The sequence below is a fragment of the Mangifera indica genome, chromosome 2 (genome assembly GCF_011075055.1).
Source record: "Mangifera indica cultivar Alphonso chromosome 2, CATAS_Mindica_2.1, whole genome shotgun sequence".
Taxonomy (NCBI): domain Eukaryota; kingdom Viridiplantae; phylum Streptophyta; class Magnoliopsida; order Sapindales; family Anacardiaceae; genus Mangifera; species Mangifera indica.
The window spans coordinates 17,611,259-17,637,886 of NC_058138.1; the positions used below are offsets into that span (position 1 = coordinate 17,611,259).

General features: G+C 33.9%; 4 protein-coding genes across 6 annotated transcripts; 3 read left to right on the top strand and 1 right to left on the bottom strand.

Annotated features, from left to right (window-relative positions):
• Positions 1–1,983: 1,983 nt before the first annotated feature.
• Positions 1,984–3,659, top strand: LOC123203330 (fasciclin-like arabinogalactan protein 4). Its single transcript, XM_044619668.1, has one exon. It carries the CDS (start codon positions 2,132–2,134, stop codon positions 3,407–3,409), a length of 1,278 nt encoding a protein of 425 aa, XP_044475603.1. The 5' UTR covers positions 1,984–2,131; the 3' UTR covers positions 3,410–3,659.
• A 4,423-nt stretch (positions 3,660–8,082) lies between these two features.
• Positions 8,083–11,791, top strand: LOC123209006 (probable protein phosphatase 2C 23). Its single transcript, XM_044626711.1, has 4 exons — positions 8,083–9,917; positions 10,007–10,120; positions 11,045–11,309; positions 11,404–11,791. Exons 1-4 carry the CDS (start codon positions 8,301–8,303, stop codon positions 11,517–11,519), a joined length of 2,112 nt encoding a protein of 703 aa, XP_044482646.1. The 5' UTR covers positions 8,083–8,300; the 3' UTR covers positions 11,520–11,791.
• A 3,793-nt stretch (positions 11,792–15,584) lies between these two features.
• On the top strand, positions 15,585–17,161 carry LOC123201644 (epsin-3-like). Its single transcript, XM_044617239.1, has 4 exons — positions 15,585–15,803; positions 15,875–15,997; positions 16,080–16,241; positions 16,331–17,161. The coding sequence occupies exons 1-4, from the start codon at positions 15,664–15,666 to the stop codon at positions 16,872–16,874; spliced, it is 969 nt and encodes a 322-aa protein (XP_044473174.1). The 5' UTR covers positions 15,585–15,663; the 3' UTR covers positions 16,875–17,161.
• Positions 17,162–20,001: 2,840 nt separating this feature from the next.
• LOC123209158 (actin-like) lies at positions 20,002–23,395 on the bottom strand. Of its 3 annotated transcripts, none has more exons than XM_044626964.1 (5): positions 23,273–23,395; positions 22,471–22,543; positions 21,935–22,328; positions 20,783–21,396; positions 20,002–20,406 (listed from the first exon to the last, which is right to left on the bottom strand). In XM_044626964.1, the coding sequence occupies exons 2-5, from the start codon at positions 22,528–22,530 to the stop codon at positions 20,341–20,343; spliced, it is 1,134 nt and encodes a 377-aa protein (XP_044482899.1). In that variant the 5' UTR covers positions 22,531–22,543; positions 23,273–23,395; the 3' UTR covers positions 20,002–20,340. The 3 variants fall into 3 exon arrangements, with proteins under 3 accessions (XP_044482899.1, XP_044482900.1, XP_044482901.1); XM_044626965.1 differs by having other exon boundaries at positions 22,471–22,539; positions 23,273–23,360; XM_044626966.1 differs by having other exon boundaries at positions 22,471–22,533; positions 23,273–23,356.
• Between the last annotated feature and the right edge of the window lie 3,233 nt (positions 23,396–26,628).

Below are 26,628 nucleotides of genomic sequence, written 5' to 3' on the forward strand. Positions count from 1 at the left end.
ATTATGTCTAATGTCTTCACAAAATTTTTACCGTTGGTCGATAATATAAAAAACATTTTTTTTTTTTTAATTTTAGAATTCTGTTTAAAAATAGATAAATTAATAATTTTTTCCTAGTGAACCATAAACAGTGGAATTTTTTGTCACCTCTGTGTCACGGAAGTGCTCTTCCTTATGGTGATGCAGAAAAGCTTCGAATGTAAAGAATAAAAAATGAGCCATGCGGATGCCTGACACGTAGCAGAGAAATCCAGATTAACAGTACGTCATCAGTCATCACGAAGCTGGACGACCGTACATAAGCCGATCTATCTTATTATTTTAAAGTAGGAAGGCAATAAAGGCTCCGCTGTTGACGGTGGATTTTGTCGTGGTCATCGACCAAGTGTGTAAGGCATCAAACCTCATGAGGTATCACCAAATACCCTCCAATATTTTCATCTTCGTTTTGTAAGTGCCCTATAGATTGTTTTTTAGGTTAATGAATACATATCAAGTAATATTAGGTATATAGAATTTGTATATAAATAATAATAATAATATATTATCATAAAATTAAATATTATTTTATTTTTAATTATATAATAATATATCATTATTTATATATAAAATTATCTATATTATTTATACACATAATTATATTAATACACATAATATATAATCCTAAAAAAAAATATAAAACTGTATACATATTTTGCTAACATAACTGTACTATATGAAATTACAATATATGATAATGTGATTATTTTTTTTTATTTTAAAATTATCTAATTATAAAATGCTATGAATTGATTAATATAATCTATTTGTAAATTTAGTATTTCTCTTTAAAATATTTCATAAATAATTTATCATTTATGGTAGGTCAAATGACAATTTTCCACCCAAAGTTTAGAGAAACGGGTTTTTTATTTTTAAGTTTGAAAAATCTAATTTAACACCAATAATCCAAATTTGTTAATAGATTTTGTTTAGTTACAAAATTAGTATTTTATCATTTGTTAACATAAAGATGAAAATACATCAACCTATCACGAACAACCAGAGAATAAGAGGAAGCAATTAACAATCAAACTTATTAAATAAAATATCTATTTATTTTTGGTTTTTTTTCATTCATTTTTCTTGTATTTTTTTTTTATACCCATTTTGTCGTTGGTTGTATTATAAATTTCCTCTTGTACCATTTTTCAATGGTTTATTTTTCATTTGACTTTATTTGTTTTGTTTTATTTGCTAGTGTTCTTGTTTTTACAATACATTATATTTCGTTTAAGTCTTTGTATCATCCATAATTAGACGTGTTTCGAAATAGCTCTCAATCATAATACTTTGTTGGATATCTTGAAAAACAAGTAGCATATCAAGAGGTTGAAGAAGAAAAAAGTGCAAATATGATAATGAAGACGATAGCAATGATATGAGTCATGGTCTCTGATCAAGAATGAAAATTTGTATTTTATTTACAAATAACAATGAAAAGTTATAAAAAAATTGAAAAAATTTTGTTTTTTTTTTAAGTGCGATTTTAGTTTAGAACGATATTAAAGTATAAAATTCTCAATACTTATACTAATAAATATCGATAATTAATTTTAAATTTGTTTTTTATTATTTTTAATTAAAATTTAATATTAAATTATTAAATAACAAAAATTTAAAAACAAAATGTTATTTCATTCAAAGTTTTCTCTTTAATTTTTAATAATTTTATAAAAAATTAACAAAAATTTAAAACAAATTTAATAAATAGGTAAAAAAGTAAATTTTTTAAATTTATAGAGTGGCGAGTATTTCATCAAAACTTGGGTGGGCAACAGGTGATTAGCCTAATTTCTCAAATACAATAATCTATCGTATCTACAGTATACACACCCACACATAATACGACGAGAACAGCGAGTGAATTCACTCGCCCATCCAACGCAACTTGACAGAGAATTTTAATAATGCTAAAAATAAACTAATTCAATTCATCAACAGTACCATCACCATCCCCATAATCATTTTGACTCTCCATCATCACTCTCTCTCACTCAATCCCTCTGCTACAATCACCACTCACTCACTCATCTCTGCAATTGGAGTGAGAGAGAGAGAGAGAGAGACTCACACACTCCGCACAGGCTCCATGGGCATGGCTTTCAATCTTTACATTTCCCATTTTACCCCTACCATCATAACCTTTTTACTCCTCTTCACCCCTCCCTCCATTTCAGCGCTAAACATCACAGAACTACTCTCTCCTTACCCAAATCTCTCCGTTTTTTCTGCGCTTCTCTCCAACACCGCCGTAGCCAATGACCTTTCCCACCGCTCCTCTCTCACTCTTCTTACGGTACCTAACTCCTACTTAACTTCCCCATCCTCCGTGGACCTCACGCACCGCCTCTCCCCTTTCTCACTTGCCGACCTCCTCCGTTACCACGTACTCCTCCAATTCTTTTCCTGGTCGGACCTCCAGCAGATCTCTCCCTCCGGAATTCTCGTCACTACACTTTTCCAAACGACGGGTCGGGCATCCTCCAATTTCGGGTCAGTAAACATAAGCCATAACCCGACAACGGAGACAATAACACTTCACTCACCGGCTCCTTACTCGCCCTCAAACGCCACCGTTTTATCGCTGGTCAAAACCCTGCCTTACAACATCACGATCTTATCTGTTAACTCTCTCGTCATCCCGTACGGCTTCGATCTTATGGCGTCCGAGAGTCGTCCTCCGCTAGGATTAAATATTACTAAGGCCTTAATTGACGGCCACAATTTTAATGTCGCGGCGTCAATGTTGTCGGCCTCCGGCGTAGTTGAAGAATTCGAGGCCGACGAGGGCGGTGCTGGAATCACCCTATTTGTTCCCAGTGATATCGCATTTGCAGATCTACCTAATAATGTGAAGCTTCAATCTCTTCCGGCTGATAAAAAAGCTGTAGTCTTGAAATTTCATGTCTTGCATTCGTATTATCCGTTAGGTTCACTGGAGTCGATTGTGAACCCGGTTCAGCCGACATTAGCCACGGAGGATATGGGAGCTGGTAGATTTACTTTAAATATATCTCGAGTGAACGGTTCGGTCGCTATTGACACTGGCCTTGTTCAAGCATCCGTGACACAAACAGTTTTTGATCAGAATCCAGTGGCCATTTTCGGAGTATCGAAAGTATTGTTGCCAAGGGAGATTTTCGGTAAAGAATCTGCGGTTTCAGGGAAGCCTGAGAATGAAGTGATGGGGAATGCTCCGGCGCCGGATGTTTCACCTTCGCCGGGATTCGATGGGCCCTCTTCGCATTTGTTGTCGCCTCCTGGCTTTCGCGAGGACGTTAAATCAGGACCTGATGAGTTGGTGCAAAGGAGAAGCTGCATTGTTACTGCTCTGTGTTGTATAGGATTGATGTATGTATTGGTATGAAATTTTAATTATTTGGCTTTTGCTTATTTTTTTTATATATTTTTTATTATAACACTGTGAATTACATTTGGCTACAAAAGCAGACGAACTCATTATTTTTAGGTTCTGGGAATTTAGAGGGTTCGGTAGTTGTGTCGATGATTCAATAAATTTACATTGAAAATCGCCATTTTTTCTTTGACGGAGCTGTGTTTATGTTGTAAAGAGGTTTTTGAAAATTTGATAATGCATTCTCGTTAATTTGAGGAAAGTGTGGATTGTTTTTCCGTGCATTTTCTTGTTGTTTTGGTGTCTTCTCTTTCTGTTGCAGACAACTTTTCTGCAGGAACTGAGAAAAGTTCTTAAAGAAGTTTCGAAGCCCCATTTCATGGGTTTGAATCCAAACGAAATAAACAATAATTCAAGTTCAAGAATCAAGTAAAGGTATCATTCATTCTTTTCCCCTAAAATTGCAGAACAAAAAAATTTTCTAGCACTTGGCATTTCTTTTAACTTAAATAAATGAACATGTTATATTCTATTGCACCAGCAAGGAAGAACTGTTGTGCAAAATCTTGAGTTACGACGTACACTGATAAAGCACACGTTCACACATGAAGTCATTTTAGCATAAGATTGTGGGCATTTGAGTTGAGAAGAACTGAAATTGGTGTGAGTGAGGGTATTTGGGGTTAATCAGAGAATCTACCCTTTTCTAGTTTGAATTGTGCTATGGCATTTTGCTAGATTTAATTGATGGTAGGGCAACGCAAGCCAGTGGATGCCAGAAGGCAAAAGCAAGCTCTGTGTGCTGTGTTTGTTTGACCCCACAATCTTTTTTTGATGGTCCCTGATCTTAGACTCTTAAGGTCTAAAGGCTGCTGTGTTCACGCTCTTCTAGGCCGTTCGATGTTATTTGAGTGGGGCATGGCTCAGTGTACGGTTAGATGTTGTATATGGGCGTCGAGACTGTTAATTGACCGTGTGTTTTCCCTCTGCTACCAAACGAAAAAGGTTTTAAAAAGTTGTAATCAGTAAAGCCTGATTATGCGATGATCTAACGCTAATAACATTTACTCACTTCACTTGGAATGCCCTTTTGTAGCCCCACCAATTACATTTATTTTTGGCTATATCAAATATTAACTTTTAGGATGGGTACAGTTTAGCCTGTTTAGGTAATGTATCAAAATATAATCAATAAAATTATGTGTATCTACTTTAGATATACAAATATGTACATATTTATTTATGTTATCATGTGATTGAATGATTTTGAATTAAGAATAAAATAATAACTAATCATATGATGACACATATGAGTGTGTATATATTTGTGTACCTAAAATAGATACACATAGTATTACTCAAATATAATATTATGAGAGTTTTTGTTATATAATTTAAATATATAAATAATATATTATCATATAATTAAATAATTTTTAATTAAAAATAAAATTATATTTAATCACATAGCATTGCTCTTATGAGATATATTACTTGACAAATTATTAGATTTAATTTATTATTATATTTAATATAATTATGATGGGCGTAGTTTAGATAATGTTTATTAAAAATGAAATATTATCATAAATATATATTATTTGAAAAAATTATCAGGTATAAATTAATATTATATCAAGTAAAATTAGATAATTATTATGGTGTTATTTATTATTTTAATTAAAAATGAAAATATTTGTAAAAATTAATAATAATAAAATTACAATTACCTTATTAATCTTTCAATAGTTAAGGTATAGATAATTTTATAATATTAATAATAAAAAATAGATAAAAGGAAACACTTTTTTTTATGGTTTTTTGAACACATTTTACTCTTAAATAAAAGTTTGGTTCAAGATAAATATATTAATTAATCGATTATATACCATAAAATGCTTTAGTATATAAGAATATAAAATAGAATAAGGGTGTTTTGGAATCTCAACTTTTAAATGAATTCAAAAAGATTTAAAAAAAAAAAAAAAAACCCTCAAATTCCATTGATATTGAAATTTAGATAAACAATTTCAAAGAGACCAGTGGGTAGATAGATATTCAATTAAATAAGGAACCTGAGGTAGCTTGTCATGGGTCCATTAGTAGGCCCAAAGCATATGCAATTCATGGTGGGTCGAGCCAATAAACAATCACGGGCTCAGTCCAAACTACCAAAAATATTAATTGTAAAATGTTGAATTGTCACAATCTAGTAAAGTTATTCAACTACATTGATTTTAATTGAATTTGAGAAGAAAATTCATTGCATAGAGAAAGGGCAAAGTATAACATGTTGACTAGTCTCTATCTTTTCAATGTCGTTACTAGAAAAAAAATAAAAAATTAATAGATTAAATTGGGTAATTCGATGCAAATTCTTCAGTCATTTTACAAAAAATTCCATTAAATTACATAGTCAAGCCACCTCCTAAACCATTCAAGTGATGCTTTGATTTTAACACTATTTATCAGTCAAAGTCAAAGACTCAATGTTACTGTTTTTTTAATAACAAGAACCCATTTTTTATGAATGAAAACCTTATTATACCTACTAAAAACCTACCTTTTTGGGCGTTTAGTGTAGGGCTTTTCAGCTAAATACACTTGTAAGTTGAGGGTTTACATTGAAAATTCTGTCTTGATGGAGTATTTCGAGGAAGAAGAGAAAAAGATGAAATTGATAATTCCATGGGGAAAAAGCAGGGAAGCTAAGAAGAGTGAAAGGTGTAATTCGGTATAAGAAGTTGAATTTAGTCAGTGGGCAATGGTGGTGGAGGCGCTTACGCCTTGTGATAACGACAATGCTGCCTATAATTTCAGATTATCCGGATTGTGTTCGCTCAATGGCTGGCATTTTTTGAGTTGTTTAAAATATCTTACCCCTTTTTCTCCCTGTTAGTTCTTTTATATTCTTGCAGATTAAGTTTCCTCCCCTTGACTTATGAAACATCCACATTCTGTTTGTACTCTGAAAATTTTGGCGTTGGTTTCTGTTTTCTACAAATATGTCAAATCAAATTTGGGTTCTGAAGTGTGTTTCGCCATCATTAGTTGTAGACAATAAGCCAAGCCGCCACTCAAATTCACATTCATTTTTGTGATTTATCCCAAAAGCCAGAAACACAAAGGATGGTTTAGATGAGGCACCGAAGGTAGGTATAGCCGAAGTGGAAAGCATTATCATCAATGAACAAAACTGTATGGTGACACCAAATCCAAATGTCCAATTGCTAATACAAACAAAACCCACTAAACTAAACTAAGCACCCACAATGGATGGAGTGAAGAAAGGTGAAATTACCAATTCAAAGTCAAGATTTAAGGATCCAAAACAATATTAGTCAATGCATTAAGCCATCATCTCATCTTTTACTTCTAATAAAAAAGCTATAAGGCAATTGAGCTTCTAGAGATCAATAACTTGGACCCGGAAAGCCATTATTCAAATGCTATACAGCACAATTTCTTTAATTGCACTGTTTAATTTGTTGATTCATAGATTAGTTTATAAGATAATATGATTATGAAAGCACTAAGAAAGCAACAAAGGAAATTGAATAGAAAATACACCCACGTCAAAAAGGTGGTGATTTAAATTAACAAAAATTATATATATTAAACCCTAATTAATTTAATAATGGGAAATTTACCATGAGGTTTAAAGTTAATATGAAGAGGTCAGATTGATGAGATGGTGGATAGGAAGGTTTCTCCACTTGCAGTATTTGAAATGATGAGTGGTTTGAATTCTCAATTGGGATTATTATTAATTAAGCTTTTTATTAATTAATATTTTTGTAGCTGAAATGGGTTAGTCTCCATCCTTTTTATTTATTTATTTATTTTTTATGTTGTTGGAAGCAATCATGTACCAATTACCTTTGTCTAATAATAATGTGCCACATTGATTTCCATAAGTGCTATGTGTCATTTTGTCAATCTAAAAATAATATTAATGCTTAATGCCATTTTTTAATTTTTAAGTAATCTTTACCAAACGCTGCTGTGAATGTGTAATGACTGTTTATTCCTCATAAGATTAGTGGGAATCCGTCTAACCATGACAAATACGGTGTCGTTTAGCCGATCTGAAACATTTAGACAATCAGATCAGATCTTCAAATGAAGCTTCATTAGTAAGTATTCAACCACCCCACCTCACTGTATTGATTGAACAACAAAATATAAATAAATAAATATATATATATATATATTTTTTTTTTCCAGTTGAAACAATAGATAAATAAATAAATACTGAGAAAAGTCAAGGTGAGTAATCGGGAATCCTCTAGTTGACAAACCAATGAAATAAAGCCACACAATTGGTGTCAGTCTGTTGATTGTACTACGCATGCTTATTTATCACCACCTGTCAGTTTTCACCCACATTAATCATCTCCTCCTCACGCTCTCCACTTCCGCGTGCAGTTTCCGCGTCTCCAGGTTATTTTGATTCGATCTCATTAAAGCAATATAGCGATTAAAGAAAATATCTCTTCATATTTAATTACATGTACTAAGTTATAATTACTTAATTACTGCGACGATTTCCCTGACGAGGAGCGTGCGTTCACTCTCCGACAGACCCACGAGTTTATTGAAAATAGAAACCTAAGCCTTAGTCAACGCCTCTCTATCTCTTTCCTCTCATAAAATAAAAAAATTAAAAAAAATAAAATTCAAACAAAGAAAAATCATTTCTCCCATTTTCAAATCAGTCCTTTGTTCCCGAAGTCAACGCTTCTCGCTCTACCTGCAATTAACTTCGTCTTCTTCCTCCTACTTTCCTCTCTTGCCATGTCGACGCGTCCTTTAGTACTATAACTTCAATCACCATAAACTTTTCTTTTGGTTCTATTTCTCTCTATTTGTTCTTGCTTTTAAATTCTGTGTTTGTTCAAGTATGGGAAACGGTTTTGGTAAGCTCACCGTGTGCTTCACGGGAGGCCAACATGCTCGCCGACAAAACGATATATCAGTTTTAATATCGGACCCGCTTGATGAAGGCCTCGGACACTCTTTCTGCTACGTTCGACCGGACCCGACTCGATTATCATCCTCCAAGGTCCACTCTGAAGAAACGACCACGTTTGGCACTATTTCCGGCGCTTCCGTCAGCGCCAACACATCAACGCCGCTCTCCACAGCGTTCCTTGATCCGTACGCTTACAGTAGTTTTGACCGTGCTGCGGCTTTTGATTGCTCCAATAATTTCTCTTCGATTCCTTTGCAGCCGATCCCCAAAAATCTGATCAACTCGGGTCCGATATTCTCGGGTAACTATCATTCGAGTCCTCTGGAGCGAGGTTTCTTGTCGGGTCCAATTGAAAGAGGGTTCTTATCTGGACCACTCGATCGCAGCGGGTTGTTTTCGGGTCCGATTGACAAGGTTAGCTCCAACGAACAATTTCAACGGAGTTTTTCCCTTTCGGGTTTTAATTTCCGATCTAGATCACGAAAACGGTCATTGATTCGGGCTCTTCAGAGAGCGATTTCCAAAAGGATTTCTCGCGGCCAGAACTTGAATTCTATTGTAGCTCCGATTAAAGGAATGGCTTCGGTTAAAGAACCCGAGTGGCTTATCGGGTCGGATAAGAATAAAAACGACAATAATTTAACCGTGAGTAGCGACGGTAGTTTATTAGAAGACGATGATTCTCTCGAGTCTCAAAATCTTCAATGGGCTCAAGGCAAAGCTGGGGAAGATCGAGTACACGTGGTCGTTTCGGAGGAACATGGATGGGTTTTTGTTGGGATTTATGATGGATTCAACGGCCCTGATGCTCCTGATTATCTTTTATCTAATTTATATTCAGCCGTTCATAAAGAACTTAAAGGTTTATTGTGGGATGACAAGTTTGAACCGATTTCAAGCACTGCAGCTACACAAGATGATTCTGAAAAGAGTTATGTGACTGAAGCTGATTCTTCGAGGAATCGTAGAGGGGATTCCTGTTCACAGTGTGTAGATATTGATTCGAATTCGAGTTCGAAGCGAGGTAGAGACAAGAAATTTATGAGTAGTTACAGAGGGGCAGCCAAGAAATGGGAAGAGAATCAAAGGAGGTGGAAGTGTGAGTGGGACAGAGAAAGATTAGAGCTTGATCGGAAATTAAAAGAACAGTTGACTAAAAACTATAAAGATAAAGCCCACGATATAATTCATGCGGATGTGTTGAAAGCTTTGTCGCAAGCATTGAAGAAAACAGAGGAGGCATATTTGGATATAGCAGATAAGATGGTGAAGGAAAATCCGGAATTAGCGTTGATGGGTTCTTGTGTTCTTGTAATGTTGATGAAGGGAGAAGATGTTTATGTCATGAATGTGGGTGATAGTAGAGCAGTTTTGGCTCAGAAACCTGAACCAGATTCTTGGCTTGGTACGATTAGGCCAGATTTAGAGAGGATTAAGGAAGAAACTTTGCATGATCTTGAAGGGTTTGACTTAGATAAACCGAGCACGGTTTCTGAACTAACTGCTTTTCAGCTTAGTGTGGATCACAGCACGAGTGTGGAAGAGGTAAAATTGCTTTTATTATTATTATTGTTATTTACTTTATAAGGATTTCATTTAAAAAGATGATTGAATTGCATTTTGTTGCATCACAGGAAGTTCATAGAATTAAAAATGAACACCCTGATGACGCTGGTGCTTTGATGAATGACCGTGTTAAAGGTTCATTGAAAGTCACCCGGGCTTTTGGCGCTGGCTTTCTCAAACAGGTGTGTTTTCAATTTAGACCTTTTTCTTTCTTTTAAGATTATTAATACGCAATGCTTTTTGGCCGCTGTTGGTACTTGAAAATCTGTGGAAAAAAACAAAAGGTTATGGAGATGCTATTGAGCCTGTTTGCAGGATATAAACATAGATATTATATTGAGAAATCTATCCATGATTACTGAAAATTTCCTTCATGATTTCTTCAAGTTTGTTTCCTCTCTCAAGATTATGCTGTTATATAAGCAAAAGGTCACACTTTTATGAACACTAATTGTGGATTGTTGACTCCTAGACTTCATTTTGTAGTTGATGAGCATAATAGAGTACAGGGGCATCACAGCTTAGTGTTTCGTATTTCTCTAAGGTTGCCAAGTGAGAGTTTCTGATGCAGTGGTATCCATAGAAACTGATAGATTCTTTACTTTCCATTATTTTGAATAAATTAATGGAGATTCGTATAAATCCACACTAGGGTAGACATTCGATTCTGCAATAGCATCAGGAAATTTATATTTGTCTTATATGCTTTCCATTGTGAAAGATCACCTTTTTCTTTCACTGTCACAGGGCATATAGCTACAGAGTAATATTTTTCAGTCATGTTCCGCCCCCCTCCCTTAAAAAGACAAAAAAGAAGATGTGAACAGTTTGATTCCAATGGTGCCACAGGAAAAGAGAACAAATAGGATATCAGAGCATTTTCCTGATAGCAATATTAGATTGGTTTTCAGTGTCCAAATTCTTAGTCCTATAGGTGCACATGGGAAAGTAGTGCTTTTGAGTTAAAATAGCTAGGTCATGTGGATTTGTTAGAGGTGCTGGTCACATATTCTGTTTACCTCCGGTAAATCTTTGTGATTAAATTTAAATGTCATGAATATGATTAAGAATGCCAATGCACCTGATTTTGTTTCTTAAATGTACAGCCAAAGTGGAATAATGCGCTTTTGGAGATGTTCAGAATTGATTACAAGGGCACATCTCCTTACATCACTTGTTTACCCTCTCTATACCACCACAAATTAGGGCCAAAAGACAGATTTTTGATATTATCCTCCGATGGGCTCTACCAATACTTAACAAATGAGGAAGCTGTTTCTGAGGTTGAACTTTTCATCACACTGCAACCAGAAGGAGATCCAGCACAGCATCTGGTCGAGGAAGTACTTTTCCGGGCTGCAAAGAAAGCTGGTATAAATCAATTATAACTCTGGTGGGAATCATTTTCCAAAATTAATGTTTTCCAGTTACAAGAACCTGATTGTAGTTAATTATTTCATTGCAGGCATGGACTTCCACGAGTTACTTGAAATACCGCAGGGGGATCGAAGGCGATATCATGATGATGTTTCCATCATAGTAATATCCTTAGAGGGAAGGATATGGAGATCTTTTGTGTAAGTAGAGAAATTCAGAAGACAACAGATAAAGATGTAGAGACATCCACTAAGAAAAGTTAGGCATATCCCTTTTTGGCAGTTCTTTTCCTTGTCACCTTTGTAACATAACAATTAAGCTCCATGAAAGTGTTTTGAGGGAACTTAGTTGAGCAAGTTCTGGGTGGTAAAGGAGTGTAAAGCTTAAAAATTGGTTCTTGTTGATTATAAATGTCATAAAATTGTAATTTTCCACAAATAAATGACATTCCTTTTAGAAGGATTTTGTTTCGCCAAGGTCGCCACTATCACTTTTTGCAGTTCCTTTTCTCCCTACCACATGGGGCAACATTCTCAGCATCTGCATCTTTGTGAAGAATATAGCCTATTGCGGAATGAGAATATTTTATCAGCTTTCTCTCCTTCAGTGTTTTATAAACAATGATTGGTCACTCAAAAGACAACTTACAGTTTAGATGCATACTGTCAATTCCAGCCAAAATTATTGGTACTTGAATAGAAATGGAATCGAACTAGGATTCTGATTTTAGAAGTGCTCCTTTCCTGCACCTCATCTGCTAAATTTATGTAAAGATCAAAGATCATAAAGTCCCTTTGCAGACTACAAATGATTGACGGTGACGTGAAGGGTTGCAGGCTAAGTGCTTGAAAGTTTTTATTTTCATAAATCATCATAATCTAAATAGAACAATCAATCAGTCGATCTTGAAGCTTCAAAGCGAGCATATATGAAGGTGTTTTGAAGAAGTCTATTGTGTACAATCCCTTTTGTCATCTCATTCACATGTTTTCGTTTCTGAGCTTTCTGCATCTCAAGTGGGTTTTGATGAATCAATGAAACCATTAAAGGAGAAACCCTTATGAGCTACATTGCTACATCATACATGTAATTCAGCCATGGCGATGTGGCAAAGCAAGAGTAAGAGTCCTGAGATCAAAGTATTGCAGACCCACTTAGTTGACACCATCATAATTCTTCTTAACTGCTAACAACTTCAGAATCGATAGTAAATGCAACGTAGTTGGGGAGAGAGAGGTGGGTATCAGATTCATCAGTAATTAAAACCGTTCATTTATTTCATACCAAAAACTCAGTCTTGCAGCTTAAATGTTTAGCCTGTCCTAGCCATATGCTTCTTTGCAGAAGACTGTACCTGCAAATTTGGGCAATTCATCTTGCATACGGAATTAGTTTGGGTTTGACTAGCACAGAGAAGATTCAAATGGCAAGTTGGACTAACCCATAGAAATCTTTAAGTTTTGACCTTGGGTCTTGGATACCATTAGCCCACCCAAGTTACAGCCCCAACATATTTTGCATTGACAAAGCAATCAGGCAATCTCAGTTGCCTGCTGAATCTTTCACAAAATTTTACTTTTTTATATATATATGTATGCATGTATGTATGTATGTATGTATGTATACACGTATGTTTGATAAGGGGTAAATCTTGCTTAACAAAGCTGAACCATTTTTCTAAGATTGAATCCATCATACCAATTAGATAAAACAATACAAAAAAAAAATTAATAATTTGATTTTGATATATAACCGATAAAATAACCCATATTCTCATGAGTAACATTCCTCAATTTTACTGTTCAAACTAATTTTTAAATGTTAAAAGATAAAATGAATACTTTGCCAACCTTTTTGATGCCGGCAAGCCAAATAAAAAGAATTGGCATGTTCAATGTGTTAGAACTTGGAAGTGAAAACTTCAATGTTGTGTGTCGAAATTTTCAACATATCTTCCAAAACAACCATGTTAAAGAATATTAGCTCTCGTGTCCCTACTTATCTCTCATTTATAAATATTTAAGCTTTGGAAAAGTGATATATAACCCTGTATCCCTATAAAATAAAAGATTACAACAATGGGTAAGCTCAAATTTTGATTTTTTATAGTAGGGAATCTATCTGACTTGTCAGATTGGTACAAGACATAATAATCAGATTTACAATTATTATATTAAATTTGTCAAAAGTTCATTTTACATTATAGTTATTAGATTCCAAACTAGTTGATCAAATTTTTTAATGTCTTTTTTTATTTATGCTATTTAAATATTGACTTTGACTTTTCACAAGGAGTAATTCGATTTCACCAAAGATTTGAAAGATTCGGTGTTTTGGCTTGGACCCAAGAGATTATATTAATACACATGAAGTCGTCGTTCAGTATTTCTCTTTTTTTTTTTAAAAAAAATTTAATAAAAGAAAAGCGTCTGAATATATAAAAGATTTTTATTTGCTAAATTTTAAGGGAATTAAAAAAGAAAAAAAAGAAGATAACATGCGGATTCTTGTAGAATAATTTAATTGTCAAATAAAAGCGTACCCACTAATTATTATTTAGGGGTGTGTGAATTTATTTTTAAAACTAAATTATAAAAATAATTTAAAAATTTTCAAACCAAATTAAATAAAAATAGAAAAATATAATTTGATCAAAATTGGATGATAAATTGAATATATGAAAATTAGTCAATTCTAAATATATATTATTTAATAAATTAATTGAATTATAATTTTCTAAAACACAATATAAATATGTAAAATATACAAGAAATATATATACAATATACATGTGAAAAAATGATAAAATAAATATAAAAAACAAATTATGCACCTAATTGTTTATTGTAAAATTCTATAATTAATCTATATATATTTTTTAAAATACAATTTACGATTTAGTTTGGTTTAAAAATCACTCAACCCACAACCTAAACTAAAATTATAATAAAAAATGATAAAATAAATATAAAAAAGACAAATTATATATTTAATTACTTATTATAAAATTTATAATATTATATATATATATATTTTAAAATATAATTTACGATGTGATTTGGTCTTAAAAAGCAGTTCAAATCATAATTTTTAAATAATTTGATCAAATTTTACGGTTTAAATCCTCGGCAGTTGTTCAAAAACCAGTGGCAAATGAAATTAAATGGATTTACTACTATCTTTTACTTTAGAAGGTAGGAGTCTGTCTGTTACACATGATTCAGATCCAACTTCTGTTCCTGGAAGCATCAAACCAATTTGAAAATTTTCAAGGCCAAAGGACTATTTCCCACAAGGTATGCGTTTTCCAAATTTCCCCTCGTTAACTTTAAAAATTTCATTTACTTATCTATGAGTAGTTAAAAAAACGATTTTTAAGTATAAAATCGTTATTTTATCTGTAATATTAAAAATAAACTTAAATTTTATTTTATTTTCTCTCCAAACCCTAAAAATTAACAAATTTTTTCTAATATAAATTTTCAAAAACAACATTTTCCCCTAGAGTTTCCAAACTTTCGGATTGAATTTTTTGGCAAAGACCGACGATCTTTAGGTGACGTCTCTTCCTCTCTGACGTCTCATTTTTTCGACCTTGTAGCGTTTTCCCCTCCTAGGCGTCATTGTCTTTGACGAAGACAAATCGTCTTCATTCAGGGATGAAAATATGTCATCTTCGTCTCGACAAAAACACGTTGTTTTCGTCAACGACGACGCCACACAACGTCGAAAGATGTACAGTTGAAAAGAGGGGTCGTCAGAGAAAAGAGTAGGTGCTTAAAGATCGTTAGTCGTCCTTGAAAAAATTGGATTTAAAGGTTTAGAAACCCTAGAGGAAAAATACAGTTTTTGAAAACTTGGGTTGAAGAAAAATTGTTAGTTTTTAGAGTTTGGGGAAAAAATAATATGACTAACGAACTCAGTTTATGGGTGGATAAATGAGATTTTCAAAGTTAATTAGAGAATTTGGAAAAAAAACATACCTTGGGTGGGAAATAGTGCTTTGGCCAATTTTCAAATTCAAACCAGAGCACTCTCAATGGGATGGGGGGTCACTGCCATTACTGTAGAGATGTTGACTAACCTTCATATTTTATTGACATTTATTTCCTCAAATTCCTTGAAATGTTAATAAACTTTCCAAGTTGAAATTTCAATTGTTTTCATCACCTTTGAAAACTTCTCCTCTGCTGACCTGCATTTTAATGCATAACAGATGTAAAGCCGGAGTTTTGATAAAAATATCATGTGGTGTTTAATATTCTTGGCTTAAGTGGATTAGTTGTGTCTTAATGCTTACAGCAGTTAGAATTTTCTAGCCTTCTCTCTATTTTCTCCCATCTAGATTATGTCTATCTTAAACAAAAACTTTAACAGCAATATGGGTTCTTCTTCTTTTCATGAATTCAAGAAGCAAGCTTCTTTCTTTTTCAAGGAAAAGATCAAAACTGCTCGGTTAGCTCTGACTGACGTTACACCTGCAGAACTGTAAGTTTCTTGTTTCTACATTAAAAGCTTTTGCATTGGGTTTTTGTTGAAGTATTTTTATCCTTTTAAAGGTTGGTTGAGGAAGCTACAAATGGGAATCCATGGTCGCCTGACTCACGAACCATGGGATCAATTTCAAGGGCTGCTTTTGAGGTCGATGATTATTGGAGAATTGTGGGGATACTGCACAAGAGGTTTGCTGATAATATACTTTTACAATTATGCTATTTTTGTTTTGGTTCATTTTTTCTATTGTGTGGGTGTTTCTGTTCCCAGATTATCAAAATTTGAAAGGAAGAACTGGAGGGCGTCATATAATTCTTTGGTTGTTCTTGAGCACTTGTTGACTCATGGACCAGAGAGTGTGGCAGATGAGTTTCAGAGTGATAAAGAGGCTATTCAAGATATGGGAAGCTTTCAGCACATTGATGAGAGAGGGTCAGTATGAGTATATTTTTTATTGATAATTTTTCTTGCACTGTCTGATTCTGATAGATGATCTAAATAGAAATAAATATGAGCTGCAGATTTAATTGGGGTTTAGCTGTTAGGAAGAAATCAGACAGAGTGTTCAAGTTGCTTGAAAAAGGACCTCTTCTTAGGGAGGAGAGAGACCGATCTCGAAAGTTGACTAGAGGGATTCAAGGGTTTGGAAGCTTTTGCCAGAGATCTTCAGCAAATAGCATTCTGAACGAATCATCCAGAGGAACAACAATTGAAAGATGCAACTCCCAGTTTAACAACTATGAGAATCAGGAAAACCAGATTCAGCCTGCAAGTGAAAGAGGTTTAATCCAAAAGGTTGAAAAAATACAGCAGAAAAATGAGAATTCAAAGAATTCGAGTTCCCAGGGTCCAGAAACTCAGACAGGTTTGAAAGAAAATATGGCTCCTAATGATGAAGAGTTACATAGATGGAATTTGTCTGGGGAGTCCAATCCACTTATAGATGGGAGTGAAGAAAATAGAGTTGGACTTACAGTTGAAGACGATCACCCCTTTAATGGAGTTGCGAATCAAGCTACTGCTTCATTGCTCTCTGCAAGAGATGGCATCTTGCAAGGATGTTGATAAATGAAGCTTAAAATAAGTCTAAGAGGTGTTAGATTCAGCAACTAGTTAACTGGCTCAGCTTATGTTGTTCCCGATTTCTTGTGTTATGTTGTTCAACAGTATCTTGTTGCAACTTGAGTGTACACAAATGTATTGTCTTAAGCACTCCTTGAGGCTGTTGCTCTGATAGATAATTCACAAATTCCTATTTCTGCAGTCTTTGCAAAGAAAGAGTACATGCAAAACAGATTATCGTGATGTACTGAATGGGTTATTCTGTTATAATTTCTCTATTTTTGGTTTTATTCCTACTTTCACATGATTTACAGTGGCACAACAAAGATAGATATACTAACATATAAACACCACAGAGATCTTACATATATGAAATAAAGGGAATTCAAGATCTGCAAAGCCAATCTTGAATAGCGAGCCACAAAGCATGGTTCGGAGTAAGATGCAAAAGACTCAGTTTCAAATTGGGTGAAGTTTCACAGCCATTCTCCAACCAGTCTTGCAAGGCCTTAAGGAATATTTCTAAGTTTGTTCCTCACAAATAATGGCAAGACTTAAGGAATATGTGCAATATTTGCTACTAACTTTTACTGAATTCAGGTGAGCCAAAAACAAAGTGCAAATATTTCGTAATTTTGTATATTAAGATCAAGGTTACCTTGCCAATAGCTTGCATAGCTTCAAATTCCAAGTTTTTGCACTTTGTAAGCTCTGCATATGCTTTGCTCCTTAATTCCTTGAAACCCTGTTTCTCTAAGTCGACCCCAAAGGCTATCTTCCTCAAGCTTTGAATCAGAACATGTAGATATCCTTTCAGCAGAATTATATCCTGAACTGGTGCTTGTACTTCTTGTCCTTAATAAACTCTGATCGATATGGGGAAAACATCCTCTTGCTGAACTAGACAAAGTTGGTGACATAGGCAATATATGAACTGGTTCACTCTGAATCCAGTCAGTAATTCCAGCACTTTTTAAACTTGTAGTAGACCTGGAACGAAAACTTTCTAGAGGAATGGTGTAACAGTATTATAATATTGAAAGGATTTAGACCTTAAAGTTTCCACAGTCAAAATCCCTGCTTGATAAAATGATGGCAATGAACTTGGGTCTTCAGAAGCTGCTCTCATCCGCACAAGTTTCCCTTTATTCACAAACCATAATTCACAGGACAAGGGAGAATTTTTGGAAGCATAATACGCTTTGCTAGAGCTTCGTTTGACATTCATGCAACTATAATAAACCATACGTAATGGCCAGGAGAAGGAAGTGGAAAAAGAACTGTAGAAGAGAGAGAGAAAGGGCATGGTATAGGTTCTGATATATCACCCACAAAAACAGATGAACAAAGGTTAAACAGAGAAGACAGAACCCACTTACAAAATATAATAACGGTAACCCAGACCAATAATCTCAACAGATGAAATAAGGTTGCACAGAGAAAAAAAGAAAGTCCACTGATATGATTCTAATAACATTTTAAGGCGACTGTCAAAAGCTTGTCAATGTTTGTTTCAATAGAAAGAAGCTTAAACACCAAATTCAATGCCCATTTCAAGAAAAACAAGTTTAATACATATTCAAATTATAAATCCTGTGTGGTATACAAAACCAAAAAGGTAGAAAAAAGATTAGATGTTGTGCCTTGGCAGGAGATAACCAAAGCAGTCTGACAGAAGCAACCATGCCAAAATATTACTTTTGAGTAGTAAGCATAAGAGATCAGCAGTTCAGTTAGCAAAGGAGCAAGCGATGAAAACATCAATGAATTACTTATTTCTCTGGCACAGCTCCAATAACAAGGTTCCTGCTACCACGTATGTTAGTTAATTCTATAATTTCTTTCTGCACTTGGTCAGCCTCAGTTATGATGCTTACATTCACCTGCAACATAACTGTTTTCCTAAGATGAACAAACGAAATGAAATAATGGCCTTTGCTTGAAGTAAATGAACAATCGTGCATACACATTTAGCCAAAAGAAGTGCACATCTCAAAGTCTGAATCATAGAGCCACAACACAGTCAAGCCCAAAAGAACAAATGTCGAACTGAATCGTACAAATCTCTTCTCAGGATTATCACTAATTTTTGTACCGACCGTTTCATTTCATAGATCAATTTATATAACAGAGGACATGAGATAATAAATCAAAATTAGTAGAGATGAAACAGATATAATTTAGAAGATCAATTCCAAAGCTTGTTACTCAAAAAATCACCACTATGTGATATAAAAATAATAAAGGAAATTTCTTTATACAAAAAAGAGAAAGAGACGAAGAAAGTTACAGAGAGTTGGAATGAGAAGAGAAGGCTGGTGAACTTGAAGACTATAAAAAATTCTCTACCACCTACAGATAGCACACACTCCACTGAAGCAAACTACACCTTTCTCCAGACCCTTTCCAACAGCAACCTACTCTTTCTCGTTACTCTCTTCTTCAACAATCTCCGGCAACTGGAAACCACTCACGTTCCTAGAAAATAAAATTCTGACTCTTCTCTGTCAACTAAACAACCACAACCTCACCGGAATCCGGTTTCACGACGTCTTGTTAAGTGAGGATTTAAGCTTTGAACCATCTTGTTGGAAGTAAGATTTTGTAGAAATTTTCTTTCCTTTCCTAGTTAGTACTCTGTCTCCACGAAATGGATCTTCAGTGCTTGACTTCGCTGTTGCCTTTGTCATTTTGTATGAATTACCAAAATGAAAATTGCACAGAGATTGAGCGTAGATACACGTAAATTTTCCTACGGTAAATCGCTTCCATCCATCCACAGCTATTTAATTTAATAGAGGGCGCTTGTGAAGAAAGATTAATAAAAGATTATTGTTTTTATTTATTAATGGTTTAAGATTAAAATATCATACAAACATATATTTTAAAGTAATTATATTAAAAATATTTTAATAAAATTATATTTTATACCTTAATCAAATCAATTAATTATTTATATTTATTAAATTTTCTCAAATATAATAATCATAATTTTTTAAATATTTTATTTTCACAATAATAAAATATATTACTCAGATCAAGCCATGCGAACTGACCAATCATGCTAACAAGACATAAAGCACCAACACCGATATTGTACATCTCTTCTTTCTAAACCAGACCCAGAGAATAAAACTAAACGACGTAATATAATATCAAAGTGACACGTTCATATAAGAAGCCCAGTGATCGAAGAGTATAAAAACCAAATCCCGTTTTCCATCTGCAATTAAGTCCAGATGCATTACAAATGCAGACAAATTCGAAATTAGCATTGAACAAGACTAATTGAAAATAATAATAAATGAATTTAAAACTCTCTGAAATATGGCCTACTTCTTTCCTGGTCATCCTTTCAACAATACAGAGCAGGAAATTCAATAGAAACAAAGGTACAGTAATAACATCCAAGAGCTGCAATTACTTTGCCGAAAACACATCTCTCTTCCACCACTTTGATCTCACAGAATTAGAAGCATTTTCTGTGCACAATTGATGGACCAGATTCATCGTACTCTGCCTTTGCAATCCACATCTGCATTTCAAACATAGACAATTTACTTCACCATTTGAACTGCAAAAACATTTACTACCGATAAATCCTATTGTATTAGTGCATGTTTTTGTTTTCTCAGGAAAATGAAAACTTAAGCACAACATATCTGAAGATGTTACATGCAAGTATCTACCCAACAAACAAACAATGACCTGCAAGGTAGTTTCTTTGAAACAAATGAAGCTATTTTCTAATATCTTCATTTTCAACAGGGAGATACAGTAAATAAGATTGAAATCACAATGTTTCTGAATGTACAAGTGATTGCACCTATCACTGTATTTGTTACAGCATAACATGCAGTGGTAAACACTTATAATGCATGGATTATCATCACCATCATAATTATAAGTACCTGCTGGAAAGTGCTGAGCGATGCTAAGATGGAACCTCCAATCCAGACACTGTACTTTCTCTCAGGTGGAGCCACAACCTTAATTTTCATGCTGCTTGGGGCCAAGGCGGTAATTTCCTTGCTCATCCTATCAGCAATGCCAGGGAACATGGTTGAACCACCACTGAGAACAATGTTTCCATACAAATCCTTCCTAATATCAACATCACACTTCATAATGGAGTTGTATGTGGTTTCATGAATGCCAGCAGCCTCCATTCCAATCATGGATGGCTGGAAAAGGACTTCTGGACAGCGGAAACGCTCAGCACCAATGGTGATGACTTGCCCATCAGGCAATTCATAGCTCTTCTCAACTGAAGAACTAGTCTTGGCAGTTTCCAGCTCTTGTTCATAGTCAAGGGCAATGTATGCCAGCTTCTCCTTCATATCCCTTACAATTTCACGCTCGGCTGTGGTGGTAAAGGAATAACCACGTTCAGTCAGGATCTTCATAAGAGCATCAGTAAGGTCACGACCTGCCAGATCGAGACGGAGGATGGCATGAGGAAGGGCATAGCCCTCATAAATGGGGACAGTGTGGCTGACACCATCCCCAGAATCCAGAACGATACCTGCAAAATTGTTTGGGATAAAAATAATAATCAGTGAAGGAAAGCATCCAAAGTACATGCTAGACTGACTAGATTATACAAATACTAGGATCAAAACCCCAATCGTGCCATCAACAGAAAGTCAGAATTAATGTATCATATAATTGTAACATCTTTCCTTAAGCTTATTTTAAATTAAAGTTCCAAGTAACAAAGACAGGAAATTATTGATATGAATGCTTCCAGAGGCCTATTCTGGCAACAGTAGCTTTTAATAAGAGTATAACAGGTGATTTAAATATGTAAGCCATTCTAGATAGTCCTACTAACGTTTAAGAATTTATTTCATTCTTACCCATCACAGAATGTAGATAGCACCAATGACATCCATGGATTAATTATTACCATTCTCTAAAGACTGTGCAAGCCAAATTCCTTCATACATTAAAAAATATCTTCAAACAGATGGATAAATAACTTTTGGAATCAGTTCAAGTCTATGTAAACAAGAGCAAACAAGGCTATATACATAAGATGGCAAAATAGTCAAACTGCTTACCAGTTGTACGACCACTGGCATAGAGGGAGAGAACAGCTTGGATGGCAACATACATAGCAGGAGTATTAAAGGTCTCAAACATGATTTGGGTCATCTTCTCACGATTAGCTTTTGGATTGAGAGGTGCTTCTGTGAGTAGAACTGGGTGTTCTTCTGGGGCCACACGGAGTTCATTGTAGAAGGTGTGATGCCAGATCTTCTCCATATCATCCCAGTTGTTCACGATACCATGCTCAATTGGGTATTTCAGAGTTAAAATACCACGCTTGGACTGAGCCTCATCCCCAACATATGCGTCTTTTTGGCCCATGCCAACCATTACCCCAGTGTGACGTGGGCGGCCCACAATGCTTGGAAACACTGCCCTTGGAGCATCATCACCAGCAAATCCAGCCTGAAAATACATAAGCAATGCATCAGAAAAACCATGAATACACCATCAGAAATTCCAGAGTTATCATAAAAGAGAAATAACAAAGAGCTTAGAATGCCTACACTGATATAGAATATTGAAATGAAGCATCCTGAATTAATACCTTAACCATTCCTGTGCCATTATCACAGACGAGTGGCTGAATATCCTCAGCATCTGCCATCTTCTATAACTAGCTGAAGAAGTCATCAGTACAAAATTAATAGATGAGTCAATAAATCAAACCAAGGAGAATATATAAAGCTATAGCTAAGATGTTCACAAACAAGATTTTGTATATGTCCTAACAGAAAATTAAGGAAAAAGTTCCAATTTCTTAACAGCATAATATCCAATCCAAACAATTTACAAGTAATGTGATTGATCTAGAAACATAATTTCATAAGAGAACAGATCTTTTCATTGTTCAAATTTGACATTTTCAAATCATAAAGCAACTACAAAATATTTCAACAAAAAGAAAAAAAATTCAAAAACACCTGAATACACGATTCTCTCTTCAATTCCTCAGACATTGTAAGAAATGATTTAAACACAACCGAAATCAGTCTCATTTAATCATCAGTTTTATCCCATAACAAATATCGTAAACAAAACATTACATGAATTTTCTCCATCAGATCCTAGCACAAAAATCTTACAAAGATACGTACAAAATTAATAAAGCGAAACCTAAATCATATAAATTCAATAAATTTGTTCATCATCTAACAATGTAATCGATATCGGAATAATGAAAACATAAAATCCAGATCAAACAACAGAATATCGCATCAATCATCAAACAAGGATAAACAAATTCAGATCAAATGAACAAATTTCCTGAATCTTTAAATTTCACGTTTTCTTTAGAACCAAACAGATAATAAGCGTAAACGAAAAAGAAATGTGGAAGATTGTTATACCTTAAAAACGTAGATTAAAGAAAGAAGAGATCACAGCAGCGCGCCCTCAGGTTCAAAAATGAGGTAAGGAAAATGAAAGGAAACTCCAACGCAACTGAAATTAAATTCGATTTATAACAACTCGGATTTCCATAATATTATCCTGGCCGTTGGATGTTTTTTACGTTCTAGATTCAAGTATATTGGGACGCGTGTACTTGTGATCTGGTGTTCCCGTGAATACAGCTGCTTTTAAGCTTTTGTCAAAGAAAAGTGAAAGTACGAGATTACCCCTCTTACTTTGCCCTTAAAATTTTTACCATATATAATCAAAAAAATTATATACTTTTTTTTGTTTATTATATCAACTGAATTGGGTTTTAACTCAAGAAAGATTAGGTAAGATGAAATGGAAGAGAGAGCTCACATATACTTCATAGATTAAGTGTTTTCGTTTTTTTTTCTTTAATCAAAAACTGTGTTTATATTTATTTGATTGATAAATGTAAGACACAATGATCAGATTCATAATCATTATACTAAATAAATCAAAATTCTAAAAATATAATTAAAACTCAATTTTAAATCTTTATTTTAAAAATTATAATATTTTACTGGTCTCATTAATTCTCGAGGTTTTATTAAGTATATACACAACAAGGCCACAAACTTGGGTATGGGGTTCACAATATATATTCATTGACTAAAAAGCCCAGAATTTCTGAAGCCCATCAAATATGAATGAATTTGCAATGGGCTTTGACAATTCTAATTATAAAGCCTATAGAAAATAAATGAATTTGTTGTGGGCTTTGGCAATTTCTAATTAGAGTTTGCTGTGTGAATAATTCAAATCTAATTTATTATCTTCGTAATTATTATATTAGATAAATAATTCAAAAGTTTAGTACTGAAATAGAGCTAAAAGAGAATTTGATCTCTTACTTTTTTATAATTAAAACTCTTTCAAAGCTATTTAAACTATCCCTTACGGCGTCCAGGCCTAAGTTCGTTGAGCAAGAAGGTAGACTTGCATGATTTTAACAGTGGCCCATAAGTCCGTAACTAATGGGGACAGAACTTGAGACAACAGTAAACATTAACAACCGGTCAGACTTGGAAAATGATGCTAGTTTAAGTTGATGGGGTAAATAATAACACATTCTGAGACAAGATCTCTAATATTCGCATGGCATGGCATGGCATGGAAAATTAGGAAGTTAGAGTTCTGACAGTACTATGAATGGGGAAATGCATTTTGAAATTAAAGTAGTTGTGGCGGTAGTAGCATTATTCATTAGCGTACCTCTCAAAGGGAAGCCGTTAAGCTTTCTGCAGAAAGAATTACCAAAATAAATGTCGTTATGCTTTTTGCAGAAATTAATTGCTTAATAAATGCTTTTCTTTTATTATATACTAATACTCACTTTTATGCTTAACTGCACTTCTGCATTTAAGTTTGAGTTGGAAGCCCTTCTGATTTTGATACTTTTAACAAAGCCCAATAACTATTTCCCATCCCAAGGTTTGCTGAAATGACATTTTACTATCTTAAGTTTGAAAATTCAACTTTCTCACCGATTAGTTGATTTTGTCAACATAGTATGCTAAGTTTAACTATGAATTTGATAATGAGATTACTTTTAAACCTTAAACTTTCAAAGAAAACTAAGGACTTAGCTACCTCCTCCTTTAAGACCCCTCCCTTTCCCTGATGAATTTTTCATCTTTGAATTCTCTTATCATTTCAAACATTCTAAAATGAAGAGGTGTTAAATGAAGTTGTGAAGAGATAAGGTTAAGGGAGATTCTTTTTTTTTTTTTTTTTTTGAGGGGGGTGTGGGTTTTATTTATCTTGGAATGGAGGGGAAGAAGAAGACAATTGAAGATGTGAAGAAGGTGACAACTGAGATTAGGACATTCAACCTACATTTGAATAAATAATAACTCATATTGAAGTCTTTTCTCTTACCAAGCAAATAGTCACCTCACCTCACTACACCAAACCATCATAACCAATCACAATTTCACTATCACCAACACCAACATTTTTTCGATATCAATTGAATTTTGATAATGGGCTACTAATCAATTAAATCTTTTGTATGTAACAAATTTTTGGGTTATTTTAAGGAATTTTTAAGGTTTTCACTTTTCAATTACTTGATTGCAAGCTTTTTTAAGTTGGATGAAGGGAGATAATGGGTTATTAGTGTAATAATCGTTGAAAAGAGAGGATGGGTGGTTTTTGTTGTTATAATGGGGTGGCAAATGGATTGTAAGAGGGCATTATTGTCATATTAAAAGAGTAGTAAGGGTCATTGAAGTATTTTATTTTCTTAAACTTAATTTCACTTATTTTTATTCATCGACTTGGTTCATAAAAAATTACTTTCTTACACTATCACAATTAAATTTAATTGATGAAATTACTTGAATTGAAATTTCAAATTTAAAGAGCCCAAAAAAAAAAAGAAAATTATTTGGGCAAACCTTGGAAAATAATCGTTCACCCCTCTTAAATAAGAGTTATGAAAGAAAGGTGAGATTAAATAGCAGAAATGAGAAGGAAAGTGGCGGGAAAGAGGGGAATAAAGGGAGAGAATGAGATGATTGTAAGAGATGGGGACATGATGATATTAAATGGGAAGCAAAATCATTAAGCATGCATGAGCATTACCATAAATCAGAATGAGATGCAATTATGTGCCATGGCTCATGAGAGTGTGTGTGTGTGGGTGTGTGTTCACTTTTATTATTATTATTATTTAATTATTCTTATCATCACATTCACCCCTTATTAATCACTCTTTATAATTAAACTACTATATATTTTCAGTATTCATTCTTTATCATTTTGAAAAGCTACATTTTTGTCATTTTGGTCCCATATTTTGGTCTATTTTCATTTGCATCCTTCCATTTGATTTAATTATGGTACATATATATTATGCGCATATATAAATATATACTAGATATAAACATGATTAAACAATTTGGGGTTGAAAATACATCTAGGTAAAATTGAGGGAAAAATAAAAGGAGCACAGTGGGATCCTATCTTAATTTGCGCACCCTGATCATGTCGAAAATATAATGTGATGAAATCCAAGCAATCCAATTGGGTCCCATACTTTCCGCTACACAAGACATGCATTAATTCATATGATCATTTCAACAGGCATCTTTTTCACGCTTTCCATTTCCATTGTCAAGTAAAATAAATTACCTTCACTAGATTTACCTGCAATCAATTTTTTTTTTTTTAAATAAAAAGTAAATTCAAAAATAAAAAAGGAATTATTTAACCTTGATATAAGTCGAAGGGAGGGAATCCTGAAGCAAAATTTGAAATTGGCCTGCAACTGGGACTGTGA